This window comes from Oryza brachyantha, chromosome 1 (assembly GCF_000231095.2).
Source record: "Oryza brachyantha chromosome 1, ObraRS2, whole genome shotgun sequence".
NCBI lineage: Eukaryota > Viridiplantae > Streptophyta > Magnoliopsida > Poales > Poaceae > Oryza > Oryza brachyantha.
The window spans coordinates 16,034,198-16,048,860 of record NC_023163.2 but is presented as its reverse complement, the minus strand read 5'-3'; the positions used below and the strand labels follow the sequence as shown (position 1 = coordinate 16,048,860).

Genomic DNA, 14,663 nt, shown 5'->3' with positions numbered 1-14,663 from the left:
TCAGATGAGCAGGTCTTCTAAACCATCGCCTTCAATGTCTTGTATTGTGAAAGTGTGAATAAGGTTTTTTAGAAGCGCTACGTGCAACTACTTGCTGTTTATCAACCCCGGTGCATCTTCCTTCTTCGGCTACAGTGTGGCATCATCAACATGTGTTGTTCCGCAGGGTTAAAAACCCAATTTTCAGAGTCGGCCGTACGTTCAAGTTATGTTTCATATATTTGATCTATTCATATGTAGTGGTTTATTTTACTATTTGATGTCATGACTTATTTAATGTAATTAAATCTACATCTACTTATATTTTCAACAATATCTCCTTTAATTTAGATAATATATATAATTAATACAATTACTTTAAACAAAAGGATCAATTAACGTCATGAGTATGATAATAAAAATATGTTATTATTACAATACTAGCCCTTGCAAGTGCCCGGCCTGGTCATTCACTTCTGGTCCCAACTTATTTATATATATGGTGATATACTAGCATGCGTTAAGTTCTTCACCAACGTCCATTAAGCTGCACGGAGATTGGAGGGAGAACATGTGCCTTAAAGGCGAGCACTGATTAATGATCCCATTAATTCAGTTCGTGGGCGATGGCCCGAAGCATCTAAAGATGAAACCCCTGTCCGTCCTCAGTATCGGAGATCTTTGAGCTGCGTTGCCGCTAGCCGTGGCGCTCGTAGGTTGTGTAGCACAGGCGGGACTACTTATACCTGATGTAGTAGTACTAGTACTGGGAGTGGAAGGAACTTGACTGGCGTTTGCCTGCTGTGCTGATAGTTGCACATGAGGGAGGAAAAGAACGCTTCCAGTATACGAATTTTCATTCTTCCGTCTCGGTGAATAAGCATACGCTCGAATGGTACCACCCATGAGGTCCTCTAGTAATGGCTCGTATTCAGGTGGGACTTCCTGCAAATGAATAATATGATCAATATACAATGAAGTGTTTTCGTACTTGCTCTTGTCATAAATATTTGAATCCTTTTCACATTAATTTTGACCCACACTACACTTTTACGTGAGAATTAGTCTATAAAAAAATCTGATAATTTACATTATCATGACAGTATTTTTTCAAAGCAAGTTCACGCATATCATTCTTTTTTGTAAGTATTTGAGAAATTATTTATCAAGTTTCAAAAGTTTTATCAAATCTTATCATATACGCTATATTAATTTTAATATTTATCAGAAGAGATGCATACGTAGGATTTCAAAATTGACCATAATAAAATATAGATATAAAGGTTGGTTTCCTGTTTTGGCCATAGGAACACATACAAATTAAGCTATCACTACACCAGGACCTACAAGACATATAGCACAGAATATTTGTTGGCCCAGAAAGAGAAGACGTCTGCCCATCCAAGAGAAAGACTTACTGCAACCTAAAAGCTAGCCTAGGAGATAAAAGACTCCCCATTTTTATGTTGGCTCAACTCCTCGTAAACTTTTAATGTGCGACTATTCCAACAACATTGGCCCATAGCTTCTCTATAGCACAAACAACTAAGCCTGATAATGGATTTCAATCCAATCCAAATCCACTACAATCCATCTATTTACTGAATAGTCTACTAAACCAACCCACACTAATTATTCTTCATTATGATCCAATCCGAACCAATACAACTTCAATTTTAGTCTAATCCGTACCAAACCATTTGATTAAAATGGATCTAATCCACTTTAGCAGAAATGAATGTACCTATTTGGTATGTATAAACTCGGATCTAAAAATTTAAAACTCTCATTCATACTATAAAATTATCAAATTTGACTGAAATTTGGTAGGATGATTTATTATGTATAAGAGCACCTTTGTGCAAATTTTGATCAATTTCTACATGTGGATCCCACGTATATCTATTCTCTTATCCATTAGCTACCCAATTAAAGGATTCATTTGCCCTCCCTGGGTCAAATCCATTTAGAACCCAAAATCGTCTAACCAAATCCAGTCCATACCAATCCATTTGTCTCTATAATCCAATCCAATCTAGACCATTTTAAGTAATAATTCATTTGCACTCAACCAAAGACAATCTAAATTAAAAACCAATTCATTTAATCTATTTTCATTCGACCCATTAACAGGCCTACTTACACTCAACTACTTTCACTGGTTGATTCAGCGATGAGGCCTAAGCTTTGTTTTCCACTCTTCCTGCCGAGACTGAACCATGTTAAATAGGGTTTACATTACCACCATTTACCGCAGCAACTACGCTTACCGTAATCGTGGGGTTATGGTAACTCCACAGTAACCCCACCAAATTCAAATAAATTTTAGAAGTAATCACTACCACATAAATGAACTTTTTAGGTTGACCCCCTATAGATCCGAGGCAGCCAATTAGAGAGCCTCATCACGGAGGGCCTTCGCGGTCTGCTTGCGAAGATTGATTATCTCGTGCAGAACAGTAGACCCTCTTTAGTTCCTAAAATGTTTTTCTAAAAACATCACATCGAATCTTTAGACACATAAATAGAGCATTAAACATAGATGGAAAAAAACTAATTCTACAGTTATATAAGAAATCGTGAGACGAATCTTTTGAGCCTAATTAGGCCATGATTAGCCATTAGTGCTACAGTAACCAACATGTACTAATAATGGATTAATTAGGCTCAAAAGATTCGTCTTGCAGTTTCTTAGCGAAATCTGTAATTTATTTTTTCATTTGTGTCCGAAAACCCCTTCGACATCTGGTCAAATGTCTGATGTGACATTTGTTTCGAAAAATTTTGGAATCTAAACACACCCTAGGTCAGCCACTCGAAAAAAATGTCTAAATCATTGCAGACAGCCCACCAGTGAAAATAAAATAGGAAATCCCGCCCATCAAAATCAATTGAGATAAATACATATTGTCGACTGTTCGGATCAGCAGTAATATACGAGGTAGCTAATGAGACGTGGAGGACGATGGTAATATGAAGACACGGGTTTATCCAGGTTCAGACTCTCGGTATGAGATAACCCTAATCCTGTTTGATGATTGTATATTCGGTGGTGTGTGTATGTGTCCTGATGAGGTGCCCTATACCTCTTATATAGTGAGAAATAGGGCTTACAGATAGACAACTAACAATGGTCATTTTAGCAAATATAGAACCAAAAGACACTACTAGAGAACACCCCCTTTAGCAATACATATATATATATATGGCTAAAAGTTCAAATAAGTATTGCTAGGGTCTACACCAACGCATTAAATATACGTTGCCTTTGCTACCGTTAATTAGCACACATGCACAACTGTTAATTTCAATAATGGACAGTTTTATGTTCCTCCAGTTTTATGATTTTATTATTATATTTATAATTATATTATATTATTATTTAAATATAAATGAAGAAAGACCAGAGGCAAGGATCGAGCCTCGAACCTCCTGCTTGTGGAGGGACGCCTTACCCATTGGACCATGATTTCGATTTGTAGTCAGCCTGAGCGTGAGAATGATATAAAATATCTCGATTAGGTTCGTGAGCTCGTGACATATTTTGATATTATTCTAGTTTCGATTATTGACCTGTACCCCGAGTACGTACATGTACAATAATTTAATATTTTAACTTATAATGAAACGTATTATTTTGTCAATTTTCTCTTAAATTATTGACATGTACCCTTGAGTACGTACATGTACAATAATTTAATATTTTAACATATAATAAAACTTATTATTTTGTCAGATCAATGTGAATGACTAATCCACTTCTGGTATCTACTCTTTATTAGAAAAGTCAAGTACTCTTCATATCAAGTCTTCACACATTGATTAGTTGGTTAGTGACTCAATGTTTCAACCTATAGGTAGTTTGCTCGAGCTTGGACTTGTGCACTTTTACCATGCTATTTTTTCTATGAATGATTATTTTTGGCTATGGATGAGATTGAAATATGTTATTTTTCCGTGAATGAGATATTTTTTGGCTAACTACGGATGAGATTAAAATATGTTATTTTTCCCATGAATGATATTTTTTCGGTAACTACGGATAAGATTAAAATATGTTATTTTTTATATATAAGAATTTTTTAAATATGTAATTTTTCCGTGAATGAGTTTTTTTTGGCTAACTACGGATGAGATTAAAATATGTTATTTTTCTCATGAACGAGATTTTTTTGCTAACTACGGATAAAATTGAAATATGTTATTTTTTCTATATATGAGAATTTTTTTGGTTAACTACGGATGAGATTGACATATCTAGTCCTAAAAGTTTTACCAACGCAGCTCATCCTTTGCAACACATAATAAGCAATATATACTATTATTTATTACAAATTGTGTAAGATGTTGCAACACATGTGTTGCAACTCGAATTATCTATGCAAACTCACCTCACCTACTAGTAAGTGTTGCTAAGTTTGTTTTTTACAACGAATGGTCAATGCGTTGGTAAGCATGTATTGGTAGAGAGGGATTCTTGTTGCAGTGAGAATAGCATATTGCTTTCAAAGGAGTGTTGGATAGTGTGGTGGTAGGTATGTGTGGGTGAATGTGATGTATTGGGTTAGAATATCACAAAAATTTCAGTGAAAAAACTACTGTGATTTTGTAATATGGGTCCATGAGTACGTGTAAAGTGGCTACTTAAAATAAAAATATTTTTTGTTTTGTTTTGGCACTAAAAAAATAAAATACGAAAATTTATTTTCCTATATGGCCACCTTCGGATGCCCATCTATTGAGACACTCATTACACATGCGGTTGGACGTTCGCCTGCAAAGAAGCTCGTCTTCCCAATCGTTTTCACTTCTGGCGTACATAGGCATAGGTTTTTGACAAATTTCATGTGACTTTTCACGTTTATCGCAAGCGCGCTTATCACCACAACTGCACCCTACAACTAAGGTAAACCATGGTTCGTAAACCCTCTATAGATATAATATATCCGTCCTAGATATTTGACGCAGTTGATTTTTTGACACATGTTTGACCATTTATTTTATCAAATTCTTTTGTAAAATATGTAAAGTTATATATATACATAAAAATATATTTAGCAATAAGTGAAATGATATAAAAATAATTAATAATTGTATAAATTTTTTAAATAAGATGAATAATCAAATATGTATAAAAAAGTCAACGATGTCAAATATTTAGGGACGGAGGGAGTAGATATACCTGCATCTCTACATCTCTTTTCTATACATATACTGTGGTTACCCGTTATTGATCTCTTGGTCAGCCTCAAAGTTCCTTTTCCACGTCTAGGCTACCCTTTTGCCACAAGCAAGTGATGTTTTATAATGCATGTACTTATTTGATATGTTTAATTCTTTAGAATTGATATCAACTTGATTATTTCAATTCAACTTTCGAAAATAGATAGGTCTAACATTACTAGTATTTTGACTATTACTTATTTGTGATGAGAGGTTATTTATTTTTATGTAGGTTTTCCGTGACAATATATTCGTCATTTTGTCTTGGTTTTCTTTGTATGTTTCTTTCAGACGACATTAGTGTGTGTGCACGTTTTATATAGTTGGTCCACATAACATGCGGGCATATAAACTTCAATTGCAAGAAAATAAATGATTCACTAAAATACTATTGAACTGTTGTGCCAATAGTAGAATGTAATACCTTAAAGCCTCGGTGCATTGCGTCGGTGTCTACTATTGACGAATGTTCAGAAAGTTCCTCCAACAGCGTTATTTGTTCCTGGGCTTCCACGTTTGCCGCATCCTGATTCAGCACCTGCGTTGTTAGAACTAATTTAGTACTCCCAATTTTCTCATGGTATTCATATTAAATTATTTCCATGTGCAATTACCCATCTTGTGGCTTTAGCTATGGCTATGTGCAAAGTTAATATAAACAAGCATTATAAACTGATTTGCCAAACACACGTGGACCCGTATCACACTATTGTGTTCCTATGTATGTAGTACGTACGTGCACAATAGTTTTATTCCATCCCATCTCAAAAGCACATAAAAATCCAGTCAAATTACTCAAAATTAATTTTACTGGAGTAAAAAACCATGAGGCAATGGTACAATTATATGTATATACATGCATGCTAAGTGACGTATATAGGGATGGTCCTGGTGGGCTCGGGACCAAAAAAATTCCTAATCTAATGTACATATGTGCGTAAAAAAAGAGAAATATATGTTATGAAAAAGGAAAAAAAAAGCTCACTTAATAGTATGTGATATTGATTTTTATCGATTTAAACTTGTATTGTGGTATGATTAATTTACGGTTTTTACAAAAAAAATATATAAGTTAGACTAACCAAATTTAGAATCCTAGATACGCGCGCCACCCTGCATGTCGTGAGTAAAAGTTTGGAGCCCAAATAAAATTATGTGTTCCGTACAGTTAAACTGCTAATGCAGTCAAGAGCACAATGTTATGTCTATAATTGAATACAAATTAAAGATTCCTTAACAGAAAAATTACCTCTCTGTAGTAGACAGCTGCTTGCTTGTAACATCGGAGTTGGATTGCGCACTTTGCCTCCTTAAGGGTGAAGGAAATCAACATTTGTTCCATCTGTGCATCCATATCTGAAGTCGTATCAATTGGAATTCCCAGCAGTTCAATTATATTAAGTCCCGATTTCCACTTTTTTCCGAAGCGTGAATATTCGATAATCAGTCTGGCCTTGTAATATCTCCTGTGGGCTCTCAAATAATTACCCAAGTTAAAGTAATTGTCCCCTTCCTCTTCCTTCTTATGTGCATATCGCACAACTTCGTCACGGCTCTCAACGAGCAACGGATGTTTCTCCTGAAAATGCTAATTAAGTCAGTCAATTACCTAACAATAAAGTGATGACCAGCTCAAATTACCTCTTTCGAGATGTCATCTTGCTCAGCCAACACAAGTACTTTTAGTCCTATGATCAAATTTTAAGTATATATAAGTTATCAGTAATTAAGTCATAATTTTACTTATTTTTTATCTGTAGAATGAATATGGTGTTAATAAATTACTTTAAGGTACACCAACAGTATTTTATACCCTTCATTGCCCATTGATCCAAGGGCTAGTGTTACTCTTAACTCACGGCGGATATTGTAATTTAAATGCTATTAGTACCAGTAATAATGTATAAGTACCGAACAACCTACGTTAAAAACTGATAGGAGCTCGATCTCGTAGATGACAGTTGAATTCGGAGGGACAGACGCAAGCTGATGCTGATGATCAGATCCAACATCGCCAAACGCGTGGTGCGATGGAATGGTAACCTCGGCAACTTCTCCCTCCTCCATTGTCATCACAGCTTCGTCTAGCCCATCGATAACCTTGCCTGCACATTTCCATGATATGCGGTTTCCAGTTGAAATCACGTAGAATCAAATGAAGCAAAACAAAATGCCACTGAACAAACACACAAGCCGTAGGTGTGAGTACTGCAACAATTAACCTTCATCGACCACGAACTCGAATGGTTCATCGTCGTCACCGTGACCCCTCCGATCAAAAACAGTCCCATCTTGAAGTTTGCCGAGCAACCGCACTGCATATATTTCCCAGTTTATCAAGCCAATGATTTACTCATTACTAGACTAGGCACAATAGGCTCATGTAAGTGGTCTATAACAATTGTCACGATTTCTGGTAGATGGAGGAGAGAGATTAAAGAGAAGAAAAGCGGGCCACTCTCTCTGGTTTTATAATTATAGTGATTTTAGACAAGTACATGTTTTCATGAAAAAATGACCACTCTTTTCTATTATAATATGTATAAAATCATTAACAAATATATAATCAATTTCTACATGCAGGTCCCATATATGTCCACTCTCTTATCCATTGGTTACCCAATTAAAGAATCTATTTGCCCTTCACGAATCAAATTCTTTTAGAACTTGAAATCACCTAACCAAATTTAGTCCATACCAATCATTTGTCTCTACAATCCAATCCAATTCAAAACATTTAAAGTAACAATCCATTTACACCAAACCAAAGACAATCCAAAGTATAATCTATTTCCATCCTAACCAAAGACAATCTAAATTAAATCCATTTAATCTATTTCCATCCAACTGATTAGCAGACCTAATACCATCATCGCAATGGATGGCGCCCTGTGCAGCTACTTCGATAGGATGGCCTTGAGAAGATTCTGGGCACAACCAAGTAGCATGGAGCTGGGTTTGGCGAGCACCAGTATGGTGGCGACTCGTCACTAATGCCCTGATGACGACCTAAGAGGCTTCGACCACCCTATTCTCCCTCTCCTCTTCCACACTGCCACCCCACTAGTTCTGGCGGTAATAAGGATGGTGGAGCACCTGTGGTGGTGGCCAGATTTGGTGGCGGTAGGGCTGGATTCATTTCTTTTACACCGCTGATGTGGATGAGAATGGTTATAGAAACATTATCACCGTTTTATGAGAAACATTGGTGACTCTTGTGGGTGACATAAATCTTTTTGAAACCTCCTCTTTCTAAGTGAAAACCTAGTGACGGTGACATTTTAAATGTTACGATCTTCTGGAAGGTGCAATGTTGAAGGAATTGTGGCTGTGTCTATATAGATTAATGGATCTAGTGGTAAAAGTGATAAGATGTGTAATGACTGATATACAACTTAACTATTCTTTAGCATTATCTCCAGCTTTACATCTACTTCAATCGCTAGTGGTGATAGAAGCAAAAATCGATCGACTTAGGCTCCACCGTTGATTTCAGAGATCAGTTTTACTATTTTGAGGAATACAAGGACTAACATAATTCTATATAGTTTTCTTGTTTTAATCAAACCGTTAATTTGTAATTTGTGGTCATTTGTCCTACGATATCAGTAATGATTGGTTGTAGTTTTTATTAAGCAAAAGATAGAATGAATCAATTTCATTATGAAAATACCTTTTACGACCGCTTGGCTTTGTGTGCATATCCTCTCTGATGAGTTCCGTACGCTTAGAATCCTTTTGGCAATTGCCTGGTCGAGCCCAGTTCGATATATCCAACACACAAATTGGAGGTGCACATAAACAGTTGCATTTGGGGGCACGGCAGCTTCGTCTCCTTGAGAAGGCCTTCCTTGGTCACCGAAAGCATCTACAACGGAAAGAAGGACAATAATAATCACTACTCACATAATTAATTAAACAACATGTGCACATGTAAATGTAATATATGTTCTTAAAAAGAAGAAAATTATATTAAATATCTGAGGCAATGCTTCCGTTGCATACACTGTGGCTTTACAATAAATACTGCTTCCTCTCCTTCTTCCATAGTCTTCACTGAATGTACAAATCCAGGACAAAAGAAACCTGGACTAATCAAATCTGTTAGAATCTGGATGCAGTAATACTCACATCAAGTAATCATTGAGCATGCTGAAGAAATACAGAGTGGAAAATGGGAGGTCTCTGTACCATCTGTAAGGCTGAATTCAACACCACCTTCAGATTTGGACACTGAAGTTCCGTCCTCTAGGCATGCGTGGTATCTCACTGTCAATGACAAAATATATGTATATGTGAACATCAAGTCAAAAGAAAATTAAGAGAAGACATCAAAAGGACAAGGTAAATATTTATTTCTCAATTCTCATCCCACAACTCCGATTCACTCTATTTTACGTCTCTCAAGTATCAATTTGGATATAATCCATGTACCAACTGTAAAAACCGAGTAAAGATTGTCCCTTAATCCCTTTAGTGGTGGTCTGATATCCATGTAGACTTCAACGTAAGACCTGCTTCATCATGTATGTTAATCCATGTGGCATCTATGCGGAAATATAGAACTGCTTGATCATGTAGAGGTTTTAATCCAAGTGGCATCTACGTGGAAATGTGGAACTCGATTTGGTGGACCCCTCAGACTATGACATAGGCTCCACGTCTCTTTTATGTCATGTGGATATCATGTGTGATATAGGTCAAAACAATTTTGGTGGACAACTGTTAAGACTTAATATGAATTGTTAATTTTGTTTTAGAACTAAGCGACGGAAATTAAACGTAATAAAAAGTCAAAGAGATGATAAAGCAACCAACTTCTATGTACAAATGGAACTGGTGGATGAGGAGTGTACCAAATACAAAATCACTCGAGTGAGATTGTTCTCTGTTTGGTTCTTTATTCTTGACGATCTTTTTCAATATACCTTGATCTTTGAAGATATCAGTTATAGTAAACAGAGCAATGAGCTCAATCTCAAACCGTAGAGTTTGGTCGGGAGGTACGTTTGATGGGATGCTAGCAGGAGAGCCAAGTTTTGTCATGGTTAACGCTGGAGGGATGGTGAATATAGCTTTCTCCCCTGGTTGCATCGAACTGACTGCTAAGTTGAAGCCATGCATCACATCCTCTGCAAAACAGAAGAGGAGAAAAAGAGATAAATCCTTTTGGTCCGTCTATCGGTAGATTAGTAGAGTTATTAATAGATAAAAGTTAGAGTAACTCCAGAATTAACGGTGAGATTGTCATATATGGATGGTTTTATACCTTCTCCCAGTATAAACCTCTGTGGAATGCCATTTTCTTGACTTGACACGAACTGTGTACCGTCAAGTAGTTCTCCTGTGAAGTGAACTGCAGGAACGACAAAGGCAAGGACCATAAAAGGTTTATGATTTGAACATTAATTTGTTCGAAATAACAATGTTTTCCCACAATTATTCTTTTTTTTGGATGAGTTCCTTTTCATACATGAATCCAAGCGGAGATGGAGTACCTCCTTCATACTACCCCGTTGGCCTTATTGCGTATTTTATTTAAAAAAAACTTTCATTGATTTTTCTTAATATCTATACGGTCAATGTGTTCTCAAAGTATTGTTAAATGTTATTCTGTTGACAATACACTATATGTATTTGTAATATGATTAGTTTTGATTGGAGTTTACAAAGTTTCACATAAAGAGTGATAATACTCCGTATAAAATCGTAGGGAGGACGTATTGGTCTGATAAAGCAAATTGGCCCTCATTTGATAATTAAAATGAATTGGCAGTACAATTTTAGAATAGATATCATTAGTCATATAATATGGATCCAGCTGGTTTGCCAAGTAGTACAAATCTGAGGTGATACACCAGTGTAGCTGGCAAAAAGATGTGATATCAGATATGACCGTCTCTCTATTCTTAAAGAACCGTCTGTGATTAGCATATTCGAATTGTCCTACAATAATTTGGGTGCAGCTTGAAAACCTCAGTACGTTGAAGCACTATTTTTCAGTGAAAACGGTTGCCTTGTACTCTTCAGACAAAGCTCCTTTGAAAAAGAGAACTGTGTTTCCTGCCTTATCTCTAAATGTTCCTGAGCTGCAACTGTGAGAGGCAAGTTTTTATATACCTCTGTAACCATTAAGAACGATTAGAGTTTAGAGTTAATCTGTAACGATCGTTCATTAAATGTAAAGATTAATAACTACCAATTGATGGTTTTGAACAGTAAAGATTAGGAGCAATTTTACCCTCGTTCAGAAAACATATTTCGGTATTAAAATTTACACTTCAATTTTTTGGTATCCCGAGGTTCGAAGTAACGTGAGGTCCCAGTACTTTATCAAGGACAGTAACATTGTTCGAAATACTAACTTACGCTAATTACTAATGGTTGAAGGCTTCGATTGGCGCAATCTATTGATAGGGATGTAGTGATTAGAGATCAGTTGATCACAAACGTTTCTCATAGATGAATAGGAGCTGTTTTGGATTGGCCCTGCCAAAACTAGTTGAAACTGTCTGAAGATAGTATACAGACAGGAAATCCTCCACCCAAGCTAGCAAATTGTCAGGAGCTGGATGACGAATCAGCCAGGAGTAAATTTCAGAGAATTGGACTTTTAAACCCCAAACTAGAGGCACTATTAAACATAATATGTATGACATGTGTCCCAGATTTGTCAGTAACGGGGTAATTCAAACGAACTTCTGGTTTACTAATAATTTCAAACACTGCCTGCAAATATAGAGAGTGCGCTAATGTTGCAGCTAATTGATAGTTTGGCCATAAAAATTTCAGTTTTCTAAAATTTACTGTTTATTCAGATGGTACCTTGGGCCTCAACGCAGTAAAAGTTCTCGCCCCTGGCGCTAATATTGTCGCCGCCTGAAGCAGCCTGCTGGATAGTCCACTTGTTGAATCCAGGGTGACGAAGCGATAGTTCCTCCTCAACATCTTCCCCCCACAAGTCGACCTCATCCTCCCACAGTTCGTCGCCCTCTTCCTTCCACAGGTTGTAGAAGCTTTGGTCAGGTTCACCCAGCTCGAACGGGATCGGCATGCGTGCAGGGGTTAGCCGCCTTCAAATCGGTTTCTCCTTGAACTGCTGCCAAGAGGAGGAATCTGTCAATGGGATGGGCAAAGAGCAAATGAAAGCAAAGTCAGTACCTACCCGTAGTGCGTATTCTGCTAAAGTTTTGCAGCTGATCGAGAGCTACCTCGTGCCTGACCCGTTTATATCGAGCAAGAGATTTTCGGAAGGTTCCTTGCCCTCTTATCCGCAGGTGCTGACGCGCTGGGATCAATAATATTGCTACTGATAAGTAGTCTATTAGCAAGAACAGTATTCTAGGAATAAATTACGAAATAGCTTAGGGCAGTCCTAATAGAAGAAAGTGACATGCCTGCCATCGTATTAGAAATCATTTTTCATAACGACGGTGTCTTCGAGTAATAATTGTTTTTCTATTTCTCTCCTAACTCTTTATTCTTGCATCAATTATGAGCTTGACACATTTTTTATAAGATAAAGGCTGTTTTTATTGATCTTAGATAGATACAATCACTTGAAGACTAGTTTTGGCCTCTGTATAACTAAGATGCCCACAGCAAAAAACTAGACATAAACTTAACCAAGTATTAGATAAAGAGCAAATCCTAGCTAAGAAGAAATCCTCAATCTAAATTGCCACCCATAGTCCTGGGTAAAAAACTCCGTAGCCACCAGTTTCAATTGCTGAGACACCATAAACACTGTATTCCGTGATCTAGGCTTCTAGAGGATAGCCCATGTACGGAGCCAATGAATAATTCTGAAAATAACCTGTAATGGAGAAGAAATTATCTTTTTGTTAAACACTGTCTCATTCCTGTATAACCATAATGACCAACATGTTGACGCAGCCCCTAGCAAGATAAGTAACTTTATATCGTTCATAAAACCACGTAATCAATCACCAAACATATGAGTAACAGAACAAGGTTGTGCCAGACCTAAAGCCATATGAATTATGGACCACACTGATCTCGTAAAACGACACAGAGAAAACAAATGTAGAATTGATTCATCTTTATTACAAAAACAACAATTCTTACTACCCTTCCAGTTTCGCTTTGCAAGATTATCCTTTGTCAGGATTACTCCTCGGCGCAGATACCATCAGAAGATTTTTACTTTCAATGGAATTTTTATCTTCCAAAGCATCTTGTTGATATTGGGAACATCATTATGAATCAATGGAATTTTTATCTTCCAAAGCATCTTGTTGATATCGGGAACATCATTTTGAACTAATGCCTGGTAATGGGATTTCACTGAAAATTCTCTATTCGTAGTTAAATTCCAATGAAATTCTTCTTGAAATTACGTGAGCTCTAAGTTCGCGACTCCTGGTAAAAGATTATTCCACGCCACTAACTTATTTCCAATTAGATCCCTTCGCCAAAATATATTTGGTGGGTGATCTTGTAGCACATTTGCAATAGTATCCTGTTTGCTCCTAACGATGTTGTAAAGGCAAGGATAATGCTCACGCAATGTTGTCCGACCTAACCAAATATCTTCCCAGAATCTTATCTGAGAGCCATCTCCGATGGTGAAAGTACCAAAGCGTAGAAAATCACTCTTGACTTTCATAAGACTAGCCTAAAAACGTGAGTCCCCAACCTTCCATTGGACTTGTGACAAAGGTTTTGATCCCAGATACTTAGTCCCAATCAATTGTTGCCACATTCGTTCAGTTTTAAGTAACTTAAAAAACCACTTACTAAGGAGGGTAATATTTTTCATATTCAAATCATGAATTCCTAAACCCCCTTGATCCTTTGGACGACACATAATGTTCCACTTAGCCAATCGATACTTTTTCTTGAGATCATCACATTGCCAATAAAATCTTGACCGAAAATAATCTAGTTTTTTTAGTACTCCCCTTGGAATAACAAAAAAGGACATCATGTACATAGGAAGGCTAGTTAGCACTAAATTGATCAGAGTCAGCCGTCCCCTAGAAGATAGATCTTTTACCTTTCCAACTACTTAGGTCTTTCTCAAAATGTTCTTCTACCCTTTTCCAATCCGCATTTCTCAATTTTCTAAAGTGAATTGGTATAACTAGGTATCGAATTGGAAATTCACCAATAGTACAGCCAAAACGATCTGTATACTGGTCCTCCATGGTCGTAGCCTCACCAAAACAAAACAACTCACTCTTATGAAAATTGATTTTAAGACTCGAGAGTTGCTCGAAAGCACAAAGTAATAACTTCATGTTACGACCTTTATCTAGGTAATGTTCCATAAAAAGTATAGTGACGCCAGCATACTGTAGGATAGAAATGCCATCATCCACCAAATGTGGTATTATTCCACCAATCTGCCCATCAGTTTTGGTTCTATTGATTAACACAGATAACATGTCTGCTACTATGTTAAAAAGAATTGGAGAAAGAGGATCTCCTTGCCGAAG

The 14,663-nt window shown here is 36.7% G+C and overlaps 1 protein-coding gene across 2 annotated transcripts; it reads right to left on the bottom strand.

Moving 5' to 3' along the window:
* Positions 1-350: 350 nt before the first annotated feature.
* LOC102702328 (peptidyl-prolyl cis-trans isomerase FKBP62-like) lies at positions 351-12,458 on the bottom strand. 2 transcript variants are annotated; one of them, XM_015843332.2, is made up of 12 exons: positions 12,368-12,458; positions 12,028-12,298; positions 10,472-10,558; positions 10,059-10,334; positions 9,394-9,471; positions 9,208-9,288; positions 8,876-9,070; positions 7,425-7,517; positions 7,126-7,307; positions 6,452-6,781; positions 5,627-5,740; positions 351-924 (listed from the first exon to the last, which is right to left on the bottom strand). In XM_015843332.2, the coding sequence occupies exons 2-12, from the start codon at positions 12,254-12,256 to the stop codon at positions 592-594; spliced, it is 1,998 nt and encodes a 665-aa protein (XP_015698818.1). In that variant the 5' UTR covers positions 12,257-12,298; positions 12,368-12,458; the 3' UTR covers positions 351-591. The 2 variants fall into 2 exon arrangements, with proteins under 2 accessions (XP_015698818.1, XP_006644263.1); XM_006644200.3 differs by having other exon boundaries at positions 12,028-12,301; positions 12,368-12,454.
* Positions 12,459-14,663: the final 2,205 nt, after the last annotated feature.

Excerpts from the sequence above, each read along its gene's own strand:
- LOC102702328 (XM_015843332.2), bottom strand. The coding sequence starts at position 12,256 with ATGCCGATCCCGTTCGAGCTGGGTGAACCTGACCAAAGCTTCTACAAC. Across the intron at positions 9,289-9,393 it reads TGAATTCAGCCTTACAGATG|GTTTCTTTTGTCCTGGATTT; the intron begins GTACAGAGACCT and ends TGATTAGTCCAG. Across the intron at positions 7,308-7,424 it reads CGAGTTCGTGGTCGATGAAG|GCAAGGTTATCGATGGGCTA; the intron begins GTTAATTGTTGC and ends GGAAATGTGCAG.